At 40.4% G+C, this 24,130-nt stretch overlaps 1 protein-coding gene across 3 annotated transcripts; it reads left to right on the plus strand.

Moving 5' to 3' along the window:
- Nucleotides 1-3,483: 3,483 nt before the first annotated feature.
- Nucleotides 3,484-22,908, plus strand: LOC117563312 (serine-rich adhesin for platelets). Of its 3 annotated transcripts, none has more exons than XM_034241567.2 (12): nt 3,484-3,785; nt 7,875-10,479; nt 13,579-13,733; nt 16,798-16,967; nt 17,557-17,829; nt 17,938-18,034; nt 18,104-18,231; nt 18,597-18,739; nt 19,390-19,512; nt 21,241-21,352; nt 21,597-21,778; nt 22,151-22,908. In XM_034241567.2, exons 2-12 carry the CDS (start codon nt 8,023-8,025, stop codon nt 22,568-22,570), a joined length of 4,260 nt encoding a protein of 1,419 aa, XP_034097458.1. In that variant the 5' UTR covers nt 3,484-3,785; nt 7,875-8,022; the 3' UTR covers nt 22,571-22,908. The 3 variants fall into 3 exon arrangements, with proteins under 3 accessions (XP_034097458.1, XP_034097459.1, XP_034097461.1); XM_034241568.2 differs by having other exon boundaries at nt 21,250-21,352; XM_034241570.2 differs by having other exon boundaries at nt 21,253-21,352.
- The last annotated feature ends 1,222 nt before the right edge of the window (nt 22,909-24,130 follow it).

Raw genomic sequence — 24,130 nt, forward strand, 5'->3', positions numbered from 1 at the left:
CACATTGCGTAACCAGCAAAACGCTTCGTTCGTTCGTCTCGTTTTCTCTCATTCACTTTGGCTGCTCTGTCGTTTGCCTTTTATGTGATGTTTTGTGGGCTTATGAGCTTAGGCTCTGCGGTTTCTTTTTTGTCGAGCTATTGTGAATGTCAGTTGTGGATTTGGCAAAAGGAAATGCACAAAACAAGAATAATAGGCAAGCGGAATAAGTCGCAAAAGGCATAATACTGAGAGGCAAAGGCAAAAGTTAATGTGAACAGCTGCCCTGTTGTATGTTTGCAATTGAAAAGTTTATTAATAACAAACACGAGTTGAAGTTTGCATACAACATGAAAAAACGGTTATTTATAAACATACACAGATTTATATGAACGCGAATTTTGTTGTTGAAACATAATTTTAATTAAATCGTAAGTAGATGCCGCAGACCGAGTGTAATTATATTTGAACAGCATGCGAAATATGTTTTAATTTATTAAATGAAAATAATCCACAAGCAGGCAAACACGGTCTCCCTTTCCAAAAAACCAAAAAAGCCATAGCGATCCTCGCCACACGCGTCGTATGCGTAATGTGTGTGCACAGTTCTCTCATAATATGTGAGTGTGGAGCAAATGTTCCTGGAGCAAAATCAACGTTATGCAAATTTAAATATGAGCATAAGGCAGCAACGAGCTGCGTTGACTTTTTTCAGCTGAATTCAGCTGTCGGCTACACATTCCCTCCTTAGCATTCTGTCGATGTCGATGCCGATGTCGATGCCAAGCTGTGGCGCCCCTGCAGCTATGTATATTTACATGCCGGCGCGTATGCATGTGCATGTGTCCCTCGAAACTCGAAATTACATTTATTACACACACACACACACCCTTGCATATACGATGTGGTGACAACGAAAAAAAAATATTTGTAATGAGCTTATTAAGTCATATTAAAGTCCAAGTACAACCAATTTGATAAAACAGCAACTGACAGCACTCTCACATGAGTGTGTGTGTGTGTGTGTGTTACAGCCTGGCTTATACAAGTGTACACATTTGGCATTAAAGTTAATAGCAAATGGCTGCTAGAATGTGCATAACATAAATGAGGCTGACAGATGGCTTAACAGCCTCCAAATTGTGCAGGGGAGGAAATGTGAAGTTGACGGTTGCGGGGTGACGGGGGAGGGGGAGGGGGATGTGGATGGGGGAGGAAAAACGGGAAGATGCGGTGGTAAGCCAGCTGCACTTGTTCTGCCAACATGCCGACTTAACAGGCTTACTTGCGAGTCGAGTATTAGGCTCCATCAACGGAAGCTCATTTATCTCAATTATAGTGTGGATTTAAGCTACACCTGTATGATTGTCACTCTTGAAAGTCTTTAAAACGAGATGTGTCGTCAGCAATTTGCCGAGAATTAAGTTACATGCTGATATTAGTTATAGAAACAGATAAATTCATATGCGACTAATTGACTTAATTATCTGATAGCTATTTCAATTATCCTAAAGAGGTAGTAATTCAAACAGTCATTTACTTGCCATGATGAATATTTTATTTGTCTCATTTTCTGTCAGCCCTGTTTGCAGTTTCACGGTTTATTAAAGCAAGAGAACAAAAAAGAGATTGCATCGAGCAAATCTTAATCACCTCCATTTCTGGTTGTGTGCGCTTAATACGCGTAATTACTTTTTTCCGCACTGCATAATTGGGAGGCACTGTCTGAATTAATGAACGCTGAGAGATGCAAGTCAAAAAAAGGTGAAACGAAACGAAGAGACCAAGACACCGCCGAGTCAACAGATATTTCCTTTCTCATATTTTATTTTTTCCTTAAATTTTACGACCCGAGTTGGTGCAGCATATAAATGCCATGAAGCTGGCACGAACTTTCATTTTGATGCGCATCTCGGGAGAAACTGCAAAAGTTTTTCGGCTGGCACGTTTTCATTTCTCAGTTTCAAAATTCTGCTCATTACGCATGGGGCTGCTTCAGAATCGCGGTTCGATATTAATGACGTGTTGCGAATACCGCAATGAACCTCATTAGTTGCGCTTTAAAACACAATTAAAGCCAACCAATAAATGATGTAAGAGGCAATAAAAACTCTGCTGCTGCTGTGTGGCAAAGTCAGCACTCGGCTGTGAGTAGGCCAAAAGTTTGGCTCCGTGTCACGTATTCGTCGCACAACGCCAGAACATTTATGAGCCTTGCCGCATTCATAACCCATAAAGGCGGCAGACATTAGGGCGGCTTTAAGTGACCCCTGTGAAAGCAATCCCACCTGATGGCGCCGTCGAGCGACAAACAAAGGGCGAGGTGACAAATGCAGACGCCACACGGCAAAAAAGCAAGAGCCAAAAAACCGGCTGAAAAAATGAAAATGGCCGCCACGCGAAAAAGTTATGATGGGGCATGTTGTGCCACCTCCCAACCTTCCCTTTCGTCCCCTCTCCTGCCGTCATCAAGCTCAGGCATCTTCTATTTCTTGCGCCCTTCCAGCTGATTTCGAACAGCTGTGCTGGCCAATGTTTTGGGTAATTCTCGTCGAATGCTCGACAAGCTGCCTCCAACAAAAGTCCAAAATAAAACCCAAAACAGAAATACGCTCGCCAGGATGCTGTGTGCGCATGTCGCCAGCTTTGCTCTCTCTTTGGGTTTGTTTCTTTTATGGCAAGCGAGAGCTTTTATCTGAGTGGCAAATGTCTGGCCATCGGCATCGTTGCTCTGGATGCTGCTTCAGTAGCGGAGCAACATTCGAGCGTCACGTTTGCGAAAATGCCAGAACAGTTGTGAGACCCCAAAAAAATTAAAGGCAAGAACCTCAATAGGAGTGAACAATAATAAAACAAGAACAAACCCAAATACCTGCAAAACGTCGACGCGCCAAACAATTTAAATTCTTTGTTTTGTCCCTCGGCGCCCGCAAATAAAGTTCACATTGGAAAGCATCGCGACAGTTGCGGTTGCTTAAGCCGGCACTTTAATTCCAACAATTCCGCCGACAATTATCAACTTGAACTTGTGCGAGTTTACGAAAGCATTTTCGAAATGTATATTTAAATTGGAGTAGTGTGGAATGATGCTTGAACGCATTAACTTAAGCGTTGTGTGTGCGGTGTTGTTTTAAATTAAATTTAATGTGCTGCCATTGAGGCAAAAGAATTAAGTGACTGTTGAATTTAAATAATAAATAAATTGCATAGCATCTGCAACTTCAATTAAAGCACTTTGGATAATAACATTCAATTAAATAATTATATACACACGACTGCGCTTTTCAATATATATTATTAAAAGAATTATTTTTTAATTATATATTTTAAATTTGTGCTCTTTGGATAATATTTGTAAATGAATTTATTAAATATTTCATTTAAAGTTTGTTTAGATATTTTAATTTTCTGCAAACATCTTTTTTTAATTAAAAGAAATTATAATTATTTAATTGTATCAAACTGCAAACTAATGAACTTGGATATTGTTTTTAATTTAGAAGATATTTTAAATATCTGAAATCTAATCAAATAAATTGGAAAGCGTGAACAAAACAGTGCGAATCGTTGATAATCGAATCAAAAGTGCGAACAAACGCAGCCTTGGCTGGACAAAAGTGGCCCCAAAACAAATAACTTAAAATTAATTCAACAGTCGATCAAAAAGCCACAACAACAACAAGTGTAACAACAAAAAGAACAACATCGAGAACAAGCAGCGACATTGTCAGGCAACAAGAAGTACAAGAAGGCGCAGAGAGGAGGAGAGGAGCTCAGCCCCCAAGCAGCCAAGAGCAGCGTAGATTGTACGTGTTTTTCCTTTTTAAAACTACATCAAATAACATTTTCTGCCACTGCTTCGAGACCCAACAGTTGAACCCACGTAGTACAGGTCCTTCTCCCCTTTCACCCCGCAGCATTCTCCTCCCTCCCTCCAACCAGCCATTACTCTACACTATTTCACAGACTAGTCAATGCCAGAGATCGCTGCTTACAAGTGCCACTTGAAGCGCTTCGATTCCAGCTGAATGCGAAAGGCATTGAGCAAGGACGAAGAAGAGGGGGCACAATGAGTGTGGCATGTGGGAGGGAGCTGTGGCGGGGTGTTGGCATTTGTTGGTGACTTGGTTTATGTTGTTGACCCGGCTAACAGCGTCGTGAGACAGTCGCTGGCACAGCCACAGCCACCTTAAATGTGCTATGCTTTACATAGCGCAAAACTAAAAGATTCTAGAGATTAAGCTCAAGCCCGATTTCACCCTCTCTTTCACACACACACTCAAGCGAACACACACACACACACACACCCACACACACACTCTCACTGACTCTATCCAATTCTGTGCCCTCATGATTTGTATGCGTTGCTGCCACCATTGGCATTGCCGTCATCAGCGTGGCTTGCCTAATGTTGCCTCGGCTTTGGCTTTGGCTTTGGGGTGCTGTGTTAGTGACGTGAAGTTGCTCCCACTTCCCTTACTCCGACTCTCTCCCCCGCCTCGTCTGCCTGCTATCTCCATACGTTTTACACTAGAAACGTGGCTACTTTGCTTCTTGGCACTTCTACTTTCTCCGCTTTCACGCTGCGTGTTTTTGGCGTGTTTGTGGCATAAAAATAAAGATAAATGCGAGTTCTTTACAAAGCAGCACACACACTCCAAGGCACAAGCATAGTGGTGCCAAAGTTATTATTAGATTGTCTTCATTAAACCTAAATCGCATTCATTAAAAATATATTGTTTACTTTGGCCATAAAGCTTTCATATACAAATGGGAAATGTATTGGCAAAGGACACGAGATTAAATTACGTCAATTTTTTCGCTTATTTCATTTGGGAAAATGTTGTTTTATGGTGAAAAGAAACACATTTATTACGCTACAAATAAACCAATTGAGAAAATTTCAATAAATATTCTGCGGCATATAAATATTTAAAAGGTATTAAATTATAATAATAATTTTAATAATTTTCCAAAGTTGCGCAAACTAACAAACTCAATTAACTAGTTAATAAACTATTAGGAATTCATAAATTTATTGTTCTAGAAAACTTGTCAAATGTTCATATTGTAATTATTATTTTGCAGTCACAATATTTTATTTGAATAACATATATTGAAGAGTTTGTTAAACTAACGTGATTAACTGAAGAATTCTTTTCGTGCCAATTTTATACGATGCCCGCACTTTTAACCTTTCGTGCTGCACGTCTTGCCACTTTAGTTAAATTTTTAATTTACATTAAAAAGTTGTTGCTATGTTATTTATGTGCCCACGGTGCAACACACCTTGTCGTTGGCTCCGACTGGGAATGGGAATCGTTTTCACAGAACAGCTAACAACAGCTAGAAGAAACTCGCTGGCTGGCTTGCTGGGTGGATGACTGAGTCTATCCCAGTCGAGAGATTTGCCGCCACTTGGCTTGTCTTGGAACGAGTAACAAAATGTGGAATGTTTTTGTGGAGAAATGGCAGTGTCACCGTCTCGCATTGTCGTTGTTGTCAGGCTCGTTGTCGTTGTTGGCGGTTGCCATTTGTGTTCAGTTGAGGCATCCCCATTTACCTTATGAGCAGCGGTTTTGCGGCTGCGAGTTTTAAATATCTAGCTACATTTTTTTCCTTTTCTTCTATCTTAGTTGCTTGCTGCTGCTCGCTTTTCTTTTGCTTCGTTTATGTGTATTTTTTTCTTGCGCTGTTTTACACCAAAAAATGTGGCCCGCACATAAACATTTCTAAATAAAAAAGCGAAGCTTTGCATAGAGCGCAAAAAATAAAGGAAGAAAGAGAGCGATGAGGAGTGCTGTTTAGGTCTGAGAACGGAAACGACGCAAGTTTATCTACAGCTTTATATCGCATCGCCCCAGCACTACTCCAGTGCTATCTCTGTGTATCTGTGAGCCTCAATGGGTGTGTGTGTGTGTGTGTGAGTGTGCTTGAATGTCAGTGTGTGTGAGCTTATGTGTGTTGATATTAGCGCTGCTTTATGGCTCTGTGTGTGTGAGTGAATGCCACGCTTCGTCGCATTTTAAATTAAGCTTCATTTTTATTTCTATTTACTTTTGCTTTTTGGCTGCAACTGTTTGTATACAAAATACAGTAAAAGCGGAGCAAAACACAGCAACAACAAACAAATAAAAACGAAACTTTTTTTTTACACCCGCCCAGACGTAGTCTCGCCCTCGTCCTTAGCCCCCCATTCCCCATTCATTCATCAAGTGACTGCGTAAAAATGTTTATTTGTTTTTCATTTTCACTTTTTATTATTCCAGAGTTTCAACAAAATATTGTTGTTTTTTGTTTATAAGAGTGCCTCTTATTTATGCTCGCTTTTTCGCCAATTCCAAGTGAAATGTTTGATTTGTTTTTTATTTGCGATTATTTATGTTGATTTGGCTAGTGAAATACTTTCAAACATTTTAGCTATTTATAGTACAATTACAACTTCCGCAAAAAGCGAACTTTGAAGTGGGCTCCAAATATGAGTAGAGTTGATTTCTAAAGCCAATTATTTTACTCAAATGCTTGCAATTGAAACCAGTTACATTCAAATTTTCGGGGCTTTAAAGTGACTTTAAAAAAAGAAGATGAAGATGAAGTGGTCGTCCTTCTTGAGACGGCAGCAGCCTTGGTGGCTTCTGCCGCATGGCTCGTTTAAAACTAAGAGGATTTCATTTGTTTTTGCTTGAGCTGCTTCTCTTTTCTTATCTTATGGCGCTTATGTTGTTTCCCTTCGAAATTTTCCTTATGCTATTAGCCTCTGAGGTTTTTCAATATGCACAATAACCAGAGCTTGAAATTTGCTTTTGCCTGCCCTGTCTCTCAACAGAGCGTATACTTGATTTTTTGTTGTTGTTTTTTTGTGTTGTTGGATAAAATGAAAGCCATCAAGCAGAATAGATATTGCAGAAGCGAATCGCATGCATTTTAATTAATTTTATCATGAAAATAATTAATTTAATGACAGACCAACTGACGTCGCAGCTGCAACAAATTGAAATCGTTGTCAAAGACTCCCCAAGGGATAGGAAGAGGTTGTTGATTTATTGCTGCCAGCACTTTGAGGTCATAAATAAACAGTGCGAAGTGCAGTGCAGTGCGGTGCAGTAATATATGCCTTTCATCCGTTCATCCTTATCAATGGCACAACTCTAATAGAAGCGCCCTACTCGTGAGCAAATATTTGCGAGAAGTTTGAGTTCAATTGAATGGAAAAGGAGAGTGCATACTTTGCATATGATGCGCATCTATGCTTTCAGCTCGAGTCTAATCCATCAGCCACAAAACTACAAGAACGCAGTCTGCCTTTTAATGAGCAAATGTAGTAATGACTCAATGCCTTGATTTGCTTGTCCTTCGTCGACTGTCTGCTTGGTAACCAATGAGCTGTAAGCTGTCGACTATTTTCGTCCTCTCTTCCTTGTTGCCAATCAATTTTGTGTAGAAGTGAATCACAAAAACGATTTTGAGGCATTTTGAGTTCATTGAGTGACCCTTTATGACTCAATTGAGGTTGTCAACTGATTTATCTTGCTGCTTTGGCTCTGGCAATTATTTAATTTTGAGTAAAATTCAATTGAATGTAAAAATTGTCAATTTGGGTTTTTATTGCTCTTACGCCTTTGTCCCTCTTTATATCTATTGATTGCTGCATTTCATTCAATATTTGTTCAATTATTTATGCATTTGTGAATTGTGCACCGAGTATTTTCAATTGTTTTCTAAATTTCAATTGTTTAATTGCATTTTCATAAGCAGAAGCTTCGTTATTTCACATGTCCAGCATTTGCCTTTATTGAAAGTATTTTCGATTACGGCAGACCCAATAATTGAAATGCAAAATAAGAAATATATGGGAATAATAACTTTTCGTATTTATTTCTATTTGTATTTTGCAGTTTTGTTGCCATGCGTCAATGCAGCTGAAACCACATCAGACACATTAAAGGAAAAAAAGAACAAACAAACGCAAATATTAATAATAATAACCAATATAACAACAGCTTATTTTCATACCGCGAGGGGCGTCTGAAAATACGTTCCAAAATGTCGAAAATCTGGATTTTAACATTTGTAATGCTGCTGCATGTTGTTTGGGTGAGAGCGTTGGTAATAACAACGCCAAGTCCGACCATAATAAATGACTTGCAGAGCAGCCACGCCCCCGCAACGACCACAGCCCCCACCGTGGTGGTCAGCGGTGCCAATGTTGAGCGCAATGAAACCAGCCGAGTGACGTCAGCAGCAGCAGCAGAAGAATTGGAGATTGTGGATGAAATAACCACTAACAGTATTCTCTCCTCCTCAACTGCTTCCTCTGGCTCGTCGACATCAACGGCCACGCCTACCACAACGGCAACAACCAGTACTACGACAACGACGGCTACAACAACGACAAAGGGAAAAGAAGTCAAAACAACAGCAGCAGTAGAAGAAAATGTGGCAACTACAACAGCAGCAGCAGCAGCAGTGGAAAATGTTGCAACAGCAATTGAACAAGATGTTGTACGAGAAAAGACAACAGCAATTGCTGATGATGTTGCAGCAGTAAAAACAACAGCAACAGCAGATGTTGCTGGCATAGAGAGAACAACAATACTTCCATTATCATTATTGAAGTTGGGATCTGACAAACTAACGCCAATAGAGGACGAAGGAATGACGACAACCGTGCCGCCACTTGCCTCCCTGGGTAACGTTTTTGATCGTCTCTATCGCATTAAGTTCAGCGACTCAGCAGGCGATAAAGAGCAAGAAAACTCTGAGTCACTGCCCGAGGCTGATTCTGCTGATGCTGATGAGTTGGCAGCCAGCACTTCACCCGCTTCGCTCAACATACAAATGCAGGCGGCGGAATCGTATCAAGTAGCCGAGACGTTGGCCGATCTCAATGAGGAGGAACGCAAGCGTTATGGTGCCATGTTGTTTCAGCAATCGACGGCCAGTAAGCTGAACATTGTCGATCTGTATCCCATGAAATTGGAGGATTTTCAGTCCATTATGCATGGCGATAGAGTAGAGCAGCCACAGGAGGTGGAGCAGCAGCAGCAGCAGCAACAAGAGCAGCAGCAGCAGACAGTGTTTAAGCAGCTCGATAATGCCGAGGAATATCGACAGAATCTAATGCCCAATGAGGTGGAATTGCTGGTTGTGGCTGACGGCACTCCGTCAGTCAATCAACAGCAGCCAACAATTGCGACGACAACTGCTGCAACACCAATGACGACGACGACTACTGTTCCAACAACAACCAGAGAAACACTGCTGGCAGGCGTGGCATCCACACCGAGTGATTTCACGCGAAAATTGCTGGCGGAGCAGGATGATTTGATAACGGAAATCGAGCGTAAATTTGAGCTGCACGAAACGCGAGGCAGCACAACCAGCACCGCAGCGACCACAACCACAGCGACCACAGGCAGCAGCAGCAGCAGCAGTACAACGGCAGCAACCATGACATCTTCAACGCGAAGTCCACAGCAGCTGCCCCGACTCGCAGCTGGTGATAGTTACATCGATCGGCGTGTGAAGAAGAGCTTCGAGTTTCCCATGCAGCATCGTGCCAGCGATGTGATGGCCATGCCCAACATTGACTTTGGCAACACAAAGTTTAACACAGAAGTCTTGGATGGCCACGAAGCCAAATCATTGTCAGCGGCAGCAGCAGCAGCAGCTGGAACAGCAACATCATCGTCATCATCGTCAATAGTTGCGCCATCACATCCGGAGTTCTCGACAACAAAGTTCTACAACAGCAAAGAGTTGTACAACGAAATGTTGTTACATAATAAACGCAAGTTAATGAAAGAAATTGGCACTGCAACTGCGACTGGAACTGGTTCAGGAAAGGAAGGGAGACTGGGCAGCAGCAGCAGCAGCAGCAGCACTGTGCCCACAGCAGGCAGCATTATAAAGTCATCAGCGGCAACAGTGCCGACGGAAAGGTTGCGGCAAAGTTCGCCAACCACAAAGTTGGAGACGACTCGAAGCGGCAGCAGCAGCAGCAACGGAGGAGTCACGCCAATGCCGCCAAAACGCGTGACTTTGACGCCCACGAGGCAAACTTTTGACGGCGCCACAGCGACAGCTTCTGCAACAGCAACAGCGGGGGAGGCAGCCACATCTACAATAGAAAGTGCTTGGACTACTGTGAAACCCATAAAATACCAGAAGGAGCTTAAGCGCGCTAAATTATTGCTCAAGGCGCTGATGCCGCCACAGCAGCAGCAGCAGCAGCAGTTGGAGAAACTGGAAGTGGTCGCAGCGAAAGTCAAAGTTATAGCACAGCCACAGGCAGCAGCTAGTTCGACTCTGTCGCCCATCCCTGGCACTGGGCAGTCGGCTAATCTTGGTAAATCGGCCTCAAAGCCAATTGCTCGTCCGCGTATTTTAAGTCGCCTGCAGGAGAAAATCAATTCGCTTGAATGCGAGATACAAAATGTGCCGCAGGATTCACATTTGTGGCGAGGCAATGAAACGCACGAGCTGCTTCTGCCAATTGTGGTGAGTATATATAGCGCTTGATAAACTGAACTGATAGTAGGCGAGAGTCAGCGAGGCTTTAAAGGCTTTGCTCCGAAAACAATTGAATCCCCATTAAGCACAAAACAGAACTCAGGTGGAAGCAGCCTCTGCATTAGCCTTGGGCTTCGGCTTGGGCTTCGGCTCCACGCATGCTCGCTACTCGCATTATTTGCTTAAACAGACGGAATAATTAGTTTGGCAAAAGCGAGGAGACGAGCCGGTATTTACATAATGTACACCTAATGAGTACTAATTACGACTACTTTGAATAGAGAAACTCTCTCTCTCTCTCCATCTTTCCATTATGTACTTAGTGCGCTTAGTTTTTGGCATAGTTACAGAATTACAGCATTGAGGCTTTTGATAGTTTGCTAATTTGTTGGGATTAGTTTTAATACGCTACAGCGAAGGTAGCTACCAGCGTAATGTCAAGTTGAAATAGGTTAATTGTTTACTCCAAGTTCTGATACCAGCAATTTGCAGCATTTGCTTTATTATAGTCAAATATTGAACAATATTATTTAAAGGGAAACCAATAAAATAAACTTTTAATAAATGCTGCAATTGAGCAGACAAAATATAGAATTTTAAATAATAATCCTCCATTTTATTTATTTTTTTTTTAGCATGCCAATGCTTATTTAAATCTATATCAAATAAAACTTCACTCCAGAGATCCTTTGATAAAAACATTGACAACTAGGTCATTTGCTAGATTTAAAAAAACAAGAGTTTTTTTTTCCATTTATTTTCATATATAAAATATTTTGCAATCGCAACCAAATTACATCAATTGTAAATAGCAAAGCTTTTCAAACCGGAAGACCTAAAAAGCACAATTGTAATTCGCAGATACAATACACAAAAAAAAGTACAAACGAGCACAGACCCAAAGCTGTTATGAGGGGAAAACTTATTTGCGTTTACCTTTTCCACATTGAAATTCCACGTAGGACTTAGAATCATAGACTGATGACCGTTTCTGCTTATGCGAATGTTTTCTTTAATTATTTTAGATTCTGTAATTCATTTACCTTTTCATTTTGTTGTTGTTGTTGTGAAGCAAAAGATTGAAAGAAGCGAAAAGAAGATATTGCAGTAAGATAAAATGAGATGCAAGGTAAAAAAGAATCGGCTGGGTCTTTTTCTCATTTTTATTTTAGCAAGGTTAACAAAATGTCGACATGTTTTAATTAAATGCAGAAGATGGAAGGAAAGTCGACAAAGATTTGTTGTTGGCAACATTTGCTGATCAAAGGTAAACAGAAAATCAATTTAATTTTATTTTATTGCCAACAAAAAAAGAAATAAAGACAAAGAAGCCGTCAAATTAAATGACAAACTGAAACAAAACAAAAGACCAAACGTTGATGTTAATTAAACAACATTGACGACTGAGTTTGAGACTTTGACTTGAGGCTTGAGACTCAGATTGAAATGAGAAAGACGCGAATGAGGAAAGCAAAAGCGTTTTGCTGATTAAAGTACCACTGGGATTGCCAGCAGACAGATGTCATTGAAAGGGATAAATTCAGAAATGAATTTAAATATTTGCCAAGGGACGCTAAAAATGACTGTTAAGTTGCGCTCCCTTCGTTTACTCCCCCTCCCAGTTCGCCAGTTGAATTCATGGCTGGTTAACGCACATCTGGGTCTAAGAATTTGTAAAACTGGGTTAGTTCTCTGTAAGCTAACAACAAATGTGATTTAATAAACAAAATGAAACTCCATTATGTGTGTCCCTTTTTGCATAAAGATGCTGAGATGGATAGTCAAAGGATTTGAGTATTTCCGGTCAACTTGTTTGGGTCACTTCCCTTCACACATGTTGCGGAAATAGTCGCATCAAATGCTGATCAATAATTTCCTCTGCTAAGCCCAAGACTTTGCCATCTCAAAAGGATTAAATTTCTTTGGGTTCATTTGAAAATGTCAAATGTTTGCCAATTGTTCGCCTGACTGCCTGACTGATGGATTGACTCAGGCATTGTCCTTTTTTGGTTGAGATGTGTTTATTTATAATTGTTATTGAGTAGGCAACAAGTGGAGCAGCAAATTAGCTCGCCAATTAATGACAATATTAATTGAAATGTATATTGCAATTCTAATTTTAGTTTACTTAATTTAAACATTGTCAATGATGAGAATTTGCTTAAAGCAAACAAATATGCATATAAAATAGTCTTCAATATGTATGTGGCTCATTTCTATGGAAATTTGTTTGACATTTTATGTGAAGCACTAAAAATAAAGCACAATGTACATTCTTATGCAGGACAAGCTATTAAAATGCCATAAATTTTAGCACTGACAAATCCTCGGAAACGAAACAGAAACAGAAACAAAAACAAAAAACTAAACCGCTTCAAATTGAGCGAAATATGCTAAAATTTGCTAACCTGACCTTCTCCACCTCTCGGCCATCAACAAACCCCATTTTATTGTAATGGATGAAGCGAACAGGCTTACAGGCTCACATCACATCACAGCCTGAGCTGGCAGTCAGCTTGTGCGTGGCTTAACCCAAATTAATAAAAAACAAAAGCATAGAGGGAGAGCGCAGAGTCAGTGGATCTATGCATATGGCAGTTGGTAGCAAGTATAAATGTAGCACATGGATTTCGTAGTATTTCGTAGCAACTACTACTACGACTAAAATGAACCTTTTTTCTGGCGGGGAAGTTTATTAGGTTTGGTGTGTGGTTAGTATGTAAATTTGTTAGGCTGGCAAACGGCTTAGACGACGACGACATGAAACTGAAATTAGAAAACTTGTTTAATAATTCAGTTTACCGTTTTCAGTTTTTCTATTTTCGTCTCTCGCTCCAGCAGAGCCTGCAGCATTTCGTTTTTGTGGCTGTGCCCAGGCAACCGCAGAGAGAATGTCGAGCGAGCCGACAAACCTTTTGGTCCCTTTCGACTGTTAACTTTTTGCGGGCCGTGGCTGGGGTAGATACCAAAAAAACATTTACAGCCACAACAGCAGCCTTGTAGCCTTGCAACCCCTAATTTATGTAGCTAGTGAAAATATTTAAATAATTCAACCACCTTTTTGTCGTTACTGTTTTTATTTCGCAGACTACTGAGCACTGTAAACCAGGCGAGCACTGTGCGCCCAATGTGCTGACGTGGGAGGGCGAGGCAGAAATTCAATCCGGCGATATTTTAATTGTTGAAATCAATGATGCCATGCTGAGCACAGCGCACAACCTAAACAACACCTATGCAAACAGGTAAATTTTCCGAGCTTAACAATTCATTCTGTTTTGAAGTGTGAATTCAATCAATGCATTTAACACGCAGTAATCTGCATTTAGTACATCAAATGGAATGCTGCTTGTTCAATGGGAAATTCCACATGACAACAAACAAAAAATGTTTAAAACTTGACTCTAGATAGTATTTTGTTGATGTTTAAAAAACACATACTATAAAAAAGTTAAATAAATTCAACATTTTAATGTTTTTGAAATATAAAAGAGCAGTGACAACTACATTTAATAAGATTTTCTTCGGTTGACTTTTTACCAGAACATTATCAATGGTTAAACATGTCGTATACATGTTTTTAACACAATAGCACTGCTTGTCGTGCAGAGTACACTAGACAAGCAGTGCACAAACACATTGCACTGCTGCTTCATTACGAATTCTCTTTATCTTCATGTGACCTAAGCACATTACGTTTAAATTGCTGCTAAGCTGTGATCAAATGCATTATCACACAGAAAAAAAGCAGCTGCACTTCACGCGGCGTCAACTGCAGCAGCAGCAGAAACAATGCAAGTCAGCAGAAAAGCAAAACAAAAAAAGAAGAAAAGAGGAGTGTGTGCCTTTAGTTTGAGTTGCATGCCAACAGATGTTATGAGCGCAGTTTATCAAAGTAACTGACTTGGCCGCGAGGCAAACTGTCATTATGTATCATCAGCATCGTCAGCATCATCAGCATCATCAACAACATCATCATCGTCAGTAGCAGAAGCAGCAGCAGCAGCAGAATCCCTTCTCAGGCCGTAGGGAACTTTGTGAAGCGAATATGAGTTCAAGCACGAACGCAAGTTGAAGTGCAGGCGCAACGTTGCCGTCAGGTGTCTGGCAGAGTTCAGTTCCTTGGATCTCGCGGATTGCAGACTGTGCTTGACTGGCTGTTTCTGTTTGTCTACGCATAAGCGTATCCTTAGACTCTCATAAAGTGTATAGTTTGATTTTTTTATTTTTATGTTATATTAATGTGCTTTAATGTTCGACGAGACGAGTTTGTTCTACAGCTTATTATATAATAACATCCATTAGGGTATTTTATTGATTTTACTTCAGCACGTTTGCACGCTGGGTTCGCCCACACTACGGCAACTAGAACAACGACCACGACTACTCGATGTACACGTTTAGTTTACTGCTGCACCCAATTGACCTCTCGCTATCTCCCAGTTTCTTTGGTGCTGTGAAGCCCACAGGTCGCCATTTTTTGTGCCCCAGACACGTTTCACCATTATCATGCCCTTTTTACAGTTTATTAAATTGTTTTCGTTTTTTCTTGTTTCTTTTCTTCTGTCTGACCTATCTCGCTTTTCCACGCACTTTGGCTGAGACTCTAAGTAAATATCGTATATTTTGGTTTGTTTTCATTTCTTTTTTTTGTGCTTTCCCTGCCATTTCCCTATTCCCTATTCCGCATTTCCTATTTCGTATTTTTTGTTGTTTACTTTATAACGCTGGCAAATCCCTTACAAACTGCGCATATTAATGCGACTCGGACTAGGGCGCAGAATTCTTCTCTTTCGCTGACTATTAGTCATTTTGTGTGTCAGCGACAGAAGCAGAAGCACAAGCAGCAGCACCATCCTTTTGCTCCTCTACTATATAGTATAAAACGGGACTCAGCTGCTGACCCTTTGCCTGTTAAAAGGCCATGGCAATTATCACGTTTCTCTGACAGTCCGCAGCACATTCCAGCGCTGTCTCTATTCGCTGGGCTCTTATCTACGCTACGTATACTTAATATATATTTATGTGTATAAGTGCAAACATTTAGAAAAAAGGTTGCATTCAATGCTGAATTACGAGCCCTATTCATCGTGTTGTTTTCATTCTTCATGCTGCTCGGTGCTGTGCCACAAATTAGCCTAAGGCCAGCAAAGTTCAATTTGAGTTGCCGTGGGCCCAAAATGACGATGGTCCCCATAGAGTGAGTGACTGAGTTCGTACTGTACCATCTTCCGCCTGTTCATAAAACCACAAACAATTGGGTTAACGTGGGGAGCAAAGCGTAAGAGAAAGAGAGAGTGAGAGTGGAAAAGGCATTGAGCGTGAGCTGCGGCAAAAAAAAGTTGCCAACTATGAAAATGAGATGTCAAAAAAGTTTTTATTATCGATTTAATATGTGTGTGTGAGTGTGTGTGTGTCAAGAGAAGGGAGAAGATGAAGAAGAGATGGAGAGCTGGTAACAAATATACAGCAACAAATAATAATGTGAGCCAAAGCAAGTAGCATATAGATGGTAAAGTTTCCCAAAAGTTATACCCTGTAACCACATCAAGCTGGGTATAATGTGTCGCCACCTAACTGCAATTCTCTGATTTATTTGTTGAGTATCTGTTAGCTGTGACAACTCTTGCTGCTGCTTGTTGTAGAAAAAAATTGCAAACTTTATACTTTTGGTATGTTAGATAGGTGTGTTCGACAGCGGAGTGTTGAGCGGAAGGAGAGTGGAAGAAGGAGCGAGAGACCGGGAGTCGAGTTGTCAGTGCGGAGTGTCAAAAGCAGCAAAAGTTTTGCCAGTTTTGTTAACTTATTGCGGTGGCAGTCCTTAAACTGGCCAAGAACATGCAAACAATTGGCTTTACTTGACTTTAAAGTACCCAACTGAAAATTCAAAATTGAACTCAGCTTCAGCTTCAGCTGGCTGCGATTGCGATTCGAGTCGATTTGTGCACAAAAGTCCAATTATGAACTAAATGAGTTATTTGATGGCAGCTTTAACAGTGGGAAAACAGTGGAGAAAGTGCGGCCAGGAAGCAAAACTCTGCTCATAGTTGTCGGCTAATTTAATTTCCGCTTGGCGTTATTTAATTTCCGTTAACAAAGTGAGAATGCGCAGATGGGGGGAAAATGCTTATATATATAAATAAATTTTAATTAATTAAGTACACGAAGCGACAGGCGATGCTTGAATGCGTACTCATATTTATAACTCGAGCAACCACTTCGAGTGCCTTGTAACAGTTTTTATCATTCTCTTCCTCGTTCTTTCTCTCCCCTTCTCTCTCCTCTGTTGTGGGGGTAACTCTATTACAGCCAAAGCGCCGCACATGCCGCACAGGTATATCAGGTAACACGCTCCGGCCATGAACATTGCGATGTTACCGAAGGCGTCCTGCTGGACATAACGCCACTGGTGGTCGATGGCAGGAAACTGGTTACGCTCTATGACAAGGATCTAACCGAGGGAGTCAACCTACTAATTGGTAAGCCAACTATGCCACAATTGCGAGGCTCGAGCCTATGGCTAATGCTAAAGCTTCAGTTGAGGAGTCTAGCAACTTTTATGCATGCTAAGAAATTAGACTTGAAATCTGTATTTATTTATTTCATATTTATTCAATTATAGAAGTCAATTCATTCCATTTGTCACAGAATTTACTTATTATCTTTAGATAGATAGATTGTACATAAAATAAAAGAATAAAACAAAAAATAAATAGTAGTCAACTGTTAACGAGATATGATTTTCAAATAGTATAATGTTTATAATGTGTTTATAATCTGTTGATGGGTTTATTTTGTATTTATTACTTATTAAACAATTTGGCTCTCATTCTCTGAATACTTGTTAATAATAAATATATACGTTGTTGCTATTTTTAATTTATTGATTCAGTAGTGTAGAGCAGCCTCGGCTTTATCGATTAACCTGTCATTTTCCTTTGGCTTTGGGGTTACTTTTTGTGTCTATGCCGCGTTTAATTAATTTCACAACTCTTTCTCGCTCTCTCTTCTCTCTCTATCTCGTTCTCTCTCATTTCTGTTGTGTTTTTAATTTGCTCTCTCGCACAGTGGTGTCCGAGCTGTGGGGAGCACAGTGTGTGCGTCTAAAGGTGACCACGAAAACCGACAATTGCGGTGAGAACGCCGATTGTTCTGGCAAAGGGGTCTGCTACTCGAACCCATCGATGGAGGAGTATGAGTGCCAATGCTGTAGCGGTTTCGCTGGCCCACACTGTGAGGAGATCGATGCCTGCAACCCCAGTCCGTGCACCAATAATGGCATCTGTGTGGACCTCTCGCAGGGCCACGAGGGAAACTCATACCAATGCCTGTGTCCGTACGGTAAGGTCATTAGCGATATGCCCGGCGCAAGCTAATCCATGTTGACAACATGTTGGGTAACCTGGCTCTATTTTTTTTTTTTTTTTTGATGTTTTCTCTTCCTTTCAGGTTATGCGGGCAAAAATTGTCAGTATGAATCGGATCCCTGCAATCCGGCCGAGTGCATGAATGGCGGCAGTTGTGTGGGCAACTCCACGCACTTCCAGTGAGCCGAATACCAACCACAGTCGAATTTAATCCATACTAGACTTATGCTTATCCCTTTTACTTGCAGCTGTGATTGCGCCTCGGGTTTCACGGGTCCGTTGTGTCAGCACAGTTTGAATGAATGCGAATCGTCGCCGTGTGTTCATGGCATCTGTGTGGATCAGGAGGATGGTTTCCGTTGCTTCTGTCAGCCAGGTAACGTATAACGCTGCGTATACGCGATGTGGAATTGCATTAATCATGCGCATTCTAAAATTGATTGAAACACGCCTCGATAAGTTATTTTCAACACACGCAACAAACACTCGCACAATTTGCACAAATCGCACTCAATAACAATGAAATCGAATTCGAAAACGAAAATGAAAATGTGCATAATACAAAAAGGGAAAATCAAAAGAGACGAAATGGTAGAAGAAGGGCTGCGCTTCATTGAGTGTCGCGCTAGCATTTGCAAATTTCCATTTCATTTATTTTGCACATTTACATTACGTCGTCCCCTCAAAATTGACTCTGAATATCTGATGTGCTTCTTTTGGTTCTTTTTTGTGTGTGTGCAGGTTTCTCTGGCGAGCTGTGCAACTTTGAGTATAATGAATGCGAATCGAATCCATGTCAAAATGCTGGCGAATGCATCGATCACATTGGCAGCTACGAATGTCGCTGTACCAAGGGCTACACGGGAACCCGTTGCCAAATCAAGGTAAGTGGTAAAAGAGCAAAAAGTAAAGGTCTAAGCGAAGCAAAAAAATACACTTTGGTTGTTAGGTAAAGCGAGTAAATCAATAAGGCATCATACGTTGAAATAGAAGCACGTTTTATTTATTATCTAACCAGATTATTCCTAGTATATTCAATTCAATCATTTGCTGAGCTATTGCATAATTAAACTGCTATTTATATTCTACCGCAAATATATTTTAATATGCAGCAACATAGCTGTCAAGATTCCACCATAAAAAGTGGCGTATTTCAATGCATAGAGTCAGAGTCAAGTAGGAAATGTTATGCGGACATATTGATTGAATTTACCCAGGCCAATGCTTCCTGCCGCAAATGCATGTATGAAAAACCAAAGGAAGATAAACAAAAAAAAAAAAACTGTGCCTACCTCCTGATATGGATAGCACTCTGACTCTGGCTCTGACTCCGATTCTGACTGTTGTAGTCGTATGTGAGGCCAATAAATTTTTGAATATGTAATGAAGTCTGGCGTTTTTCAATATGCTTTGATTTCTGACTTTCTCTCCATGGCTCTCGATTTCGATTTGGATGCTGATGTCTGTTTTGTTTTTGTTTCTGCTTCGGTTTCGGTTTCTGTTACTGTTGCTACTGTTTTTGTCTGTGTTTTAGGTTGATTTCTGCGCCAATAAGCCGTGCCCCGAAGGACATCGCTGTATTGATCATGGAAATGATTTCAGCTGCGAATGCCCTGGAGGTCGCAATGGACCGGATTGTAATCAAATGCCACGAACGGTAAGTCATGATTTATGCACTCGACTTCTCTACTCCCTCCACATGTTACGAGCTCATTGCTTGTAGCTGCTCGGTCTACGCCTTGTCCCTTGGTTTGGTTTTGCTATTGAGGCCAGAGCTTGTCTGTTGGGTGGGTGCATTTCAAGGCGAAAGGGGCCAAGGGGGCTGGGGATGGGGGATGGAACGTGCCAGTTGGAGGTGCATAACAAAAAGCCCAAAATACTCACAAATTGCTGGGCTTCGGACAGATAGATTTACATACAGACGAGCATGGCAATCCACAAATATTTATTCCTGCATAGCAACGCTCTGCCATATTCGCATTCGTATTCGTATTCGTTGTGTAAATGTGAATGTTGTTCTCCATGCAATCAATGCAACTATGTAATTTTACAAGTTCGTGTCTGCTGGCATATTTACTATGCTGCATTGTTTTCTCCATGTTGAACATGTTGAAATCATTTTGATCAGATGTGCATGAGCATTGTAGCTAAATCTGCACATACAAACGAGTATATTCGTATGGTATGTATGTATATTGTATGTATGTATATTGCACTTGGTCTAAACGGATTACAATTGTAAATTTCGAGAAGCAATTAGCAAAGTCGTCTCACTGCAGATTAATTAAATGATACAAGGGAACGAAGTTTATTTGGAAAAACCTGTTTGCTATGCAAGAGGATTGTGAGAGCAAAGGGATTTAAGTAATTACTGTTTATATGTAAGTTTGTGAGATACAAAAAACCAAAAGCAACTTCAAGTTATTGAGCAATAGATACAATGAGATTTATGTACTAGAAACATCAGAAAAATAGAATCAAAAGTATCTGGCACAAAGTTATTTCAACGAAATTTCAACTATGGTATCTTGAAAGTTCATTTCCATTATGCTAAGCGTATTCAATGCTCTGCAAAATTTTGAATGACAGCAAATACTTAGCACACTAATTGAGCTGACCATCTAGGTAAAATCTAACGACAAAAGTGAAGGCAACGTCATTAGTTGGTGTGGAGAAAAAGCGGGGAATTTTGGTGTGCCTAGCATGTCCATTATTATCAAGTGAGAGTCTACTTCAGGGCATTTAATAAACGCCCAATGACTTGATAATTTGCGGTGGTAAAATAAAACTTAACACAATGTACATAAATTAAGCGTCAAAGCTTCATAATTAAAGCTTGACACGATATGATAATGAAGGCTACCCTGATGATGATGTTGATGAAATTGCTGATGATGCTGTTCTTGACAATCATAATGATGATGATTATGTTGTTGGAGACGGACACGAGGCTTCAACCGCGGCAGCAACAAGCCCAGCTCCATGACAGAAAACCCAGAGATTGCCAGCAACAGCAACAGAGACAGCGACAGACAAAGCTTGGCGAGCATCAGAAAGGAAAGTTCTAAGGTTCTAAGACTGCGGCAACAACTACTGTTCTGTCTGGCGTCGCGCTTTGGACTCTGATGAGTTGCCGTTGCTGTTGCTGCCGCAGCCGCTGTTGGTGATTGTGATGGTTATGCTGCTGCTGCTGCTGCCAGGCGGCAGCAAATTAATTACATTTTACTATGGCGCACCATTATGCGCCGCGTTAATATTTAACATGCCAGACACAGTACACAGACACAGACACAAAAGCCCCCCAAGTAATTGTTAGTTAGTATAGCATAACAAATATTGCGTATACGCGGCGTGTACATATCAACGTGTGCGATAACTTTCCCAGTATTTTCAGCAGTGCAGCGTGAATCCTTGCACCCATGGCGGCACTTGCTGGTCCAGCGGAGAGAGTTTCTACTGTGCCTGTCGTCCCGGCTATACGGGCACAATGTGCGAAGGTAAGTGATTTCCCCTGCTGCTCCTCTCCGTATCCCTCAATCCCAGCATCTCTTTGCTGCCTTTGGCTTTGCCTTTGCCATTACCCAATGCTCATTAACTTCTGGGCTAACCCGAAAAATATGCGACACTCCCGCGTGGCCAACTAAGCCTGGTCGAAACTCCCCCGTCGAATGAACTAACCACATTTACATTAATGTTCTCTCTCTCTTCCTATTCCTCCCGCTCTCTATCTTATTCTCGCAGATGAGTTTGTGGTGGAGACGGTCGTCAGCTCCAGTGAATTTATCGTCGACGATGTGAACGCCAGAAATTTTAATGACAAAACTTTTGGTTCATCGGTTGTGCTTAAGAGTCCCATTGAATTGCATAATGCATATTTTGCGGCTGGCGTTCTGGCGGCCGCCATTTTCATCGTTGCCGTCGTGGTAAGTTTTCCACACGAACACACAGATAGAAAGACACTCACACACAGACACATTTGCACTCGGCGTAAAGAGGTTAAAAGAAGCTGACCAACTAACGAAAACTGGTTGGGGAACACACTTTAAACGCAAAGCTGCGTTGCATATTCATTACCATGTTGCAAAATTCTTTACCCAGCTACAACTTGACTTTGCAAATTTGAATTTAAATTTGAATTTTATAGTCAGGCTCAATCGTGCAAACTTGCGTTAAAATTGCAATTATTATTTATAACAGCGCACATTTTGTGGACACTAATAAATGACTTTGCTGACCTGAAATCTCTTACTTAACCATTTCGTTTTTTTTTTTCGTTTTCGTTTCGTAAAAACCAGGTCACCATCTGTCACTGCAAGGTGAATCAAACGTATCGAAAATTCTCAACGCGACCCACTTCGTTTATACCCATTTTGGGTTTCAGTCGTCGGCCCAAGTTGCAGGGCAAACTTAATAAGCATTGGCTAAGTGGCAAAGGTCTCGGCACGACTGCAACTCCAGCTGCTGCTGCTGCGGCAGGTGCCACACAAGGTGGCAGTGGCGGTGGCAGTGGCAGTGGCAATGCGGCACAGTCGACGCGTCATTTGCCAGCGCAAACGAATGGCAACAGCTCAGCACAGACACAAGCGCAGAGCACGCTAGGGGGTCAATTGCACGAGAGACCCTTTCAACGGCATCTGGCCATGAATCTGGAGAACGACATGTACTACACGGTCGATTTCAGTGAGAACTCACAGCACTCGCCGCTAATACAGTGAGTGGATGTAAATGCAACACAAGCTAAGCATGTTGGCTGGTTAGTTAAATTTACGTGCAAACACGTGCCCCATGAATAAAGCTGGAAGAGAGAGCGAAGAGTTTGGTCGTGCAATATTTCAATATTACAAATATTGATAATAATAACTAAATATTATACTATTTATTAACAAGAAGAACAAGAACTGTCGGCAAAATGAACACATTATGATTATACACAACACTTTATAGAAGAACACTTCGATGTAATTCTGTTCAATATGACGCATACTTAAATAGGCTTAGCACATGTTGTGCAAGTCACGTTTGTGTTTAAGTTTGCCAAACACACACAGCATACACAACAATTGACCCAGTTGTGGATTGTGCAACTGCAACTGCAACTTGTATTTGGCTATAAGCTGCAAATTATGTAAATGCCTGCAGTCAACTGTGCCTAATGCATTTAGTTTACCTGATTAAATTGATCTCTCGAAAGCGCATTTGTTGCCAAATATTCTTATCGCTACTTTTCCATCACAAGTAGCATTAAATCTACAATTTTTGGAATGCTTATTTACACAGCAATGGCTAATTTTAGCGTAACTTATCCATTTATTTACATTTTTATTTGCATTTGCTATTTGTTTAAAACTTATTATTGTTTACCCATTTGTTGTCGAGTTGTGCTTAGCTTTCGAGTCTCTCGCGTCCTAATCAAATACTAATAAAGTTTTAATTAATTTCACCGCACTGCTGTATTGACTTTATTTGCATAAACAATGTAGGGAAATAGTATTAAATTAAATTCGCGCAGCATCAGAGATTATTTTTGCTAATTTCAGAGCGAGTTGAGACCACTGGGGTCGCTCTATCTTTCTCTCTCTTTCTAATATAAGCTTTTATTGAATATTAATTAGCATAAATTAAAACAGGCCGCATAATTTAAAATGCATGTTTTATGTGTGTTGTTTTTTCTCTCTGGTTCTGGCTTTGATTGTAATATGCTTGCGAAATGCAAATGCAAATTTATTAAAATAACGAGTACTTTTTGCACAATAATTATTATGTTGCTGCGTCGTGTGTGTGTGTGTGTTTGGCAGGCTTTTGGGCATATTGTTGATGTGCAAATATTAATATTGATCAAATTGCAATGAGAATTCCAATTTCACAAAGTTGCAACGCAATGAATGAGTTAAAAAAATAATTATAAACGAAACAACAGCAAATAGCGAATCATTAACTCTTTGTGCCATCAGAAAAGATAAAAAAAAACAACAACAAAAAACATCATCTGATGCAGCTTGACAGTATTTATATTGATTAACAAATGGTAAATGGTAAATGAGTTTGTAATTTAAATGCTATATTAAGTAATTACGGTGAATAAGTGACGTTTTGAAAAGAATAAAATACAAAAAAGAAAATGAATTAAATTAAATTTAACCTGAGTCAGCTTTAGCATAAGAACAAAAAAGAACAGAAAAAATACATTGCAAAAAAAAATATCTGAAATGCAAAGAAAATGCAAAAATAATTTAAAATTTTTAAATAATTAGCAAATAATAATAATGACAAAATAA

This window comes from Drosophila albomicans, chromosome 2L (assembly GCF_009650485.2).
Source record: "Drosophila albomicans strain 15112-1751.03 chromosome 2L, ASM965048v2, whole genome shotgun sequence".
Taxonomy (NCBI): Eukaryota; Metazoa; Arthropoda; class Insecta; order Diptera; family Drosophilidae; genus Drosophila; species Drosophila albomicans.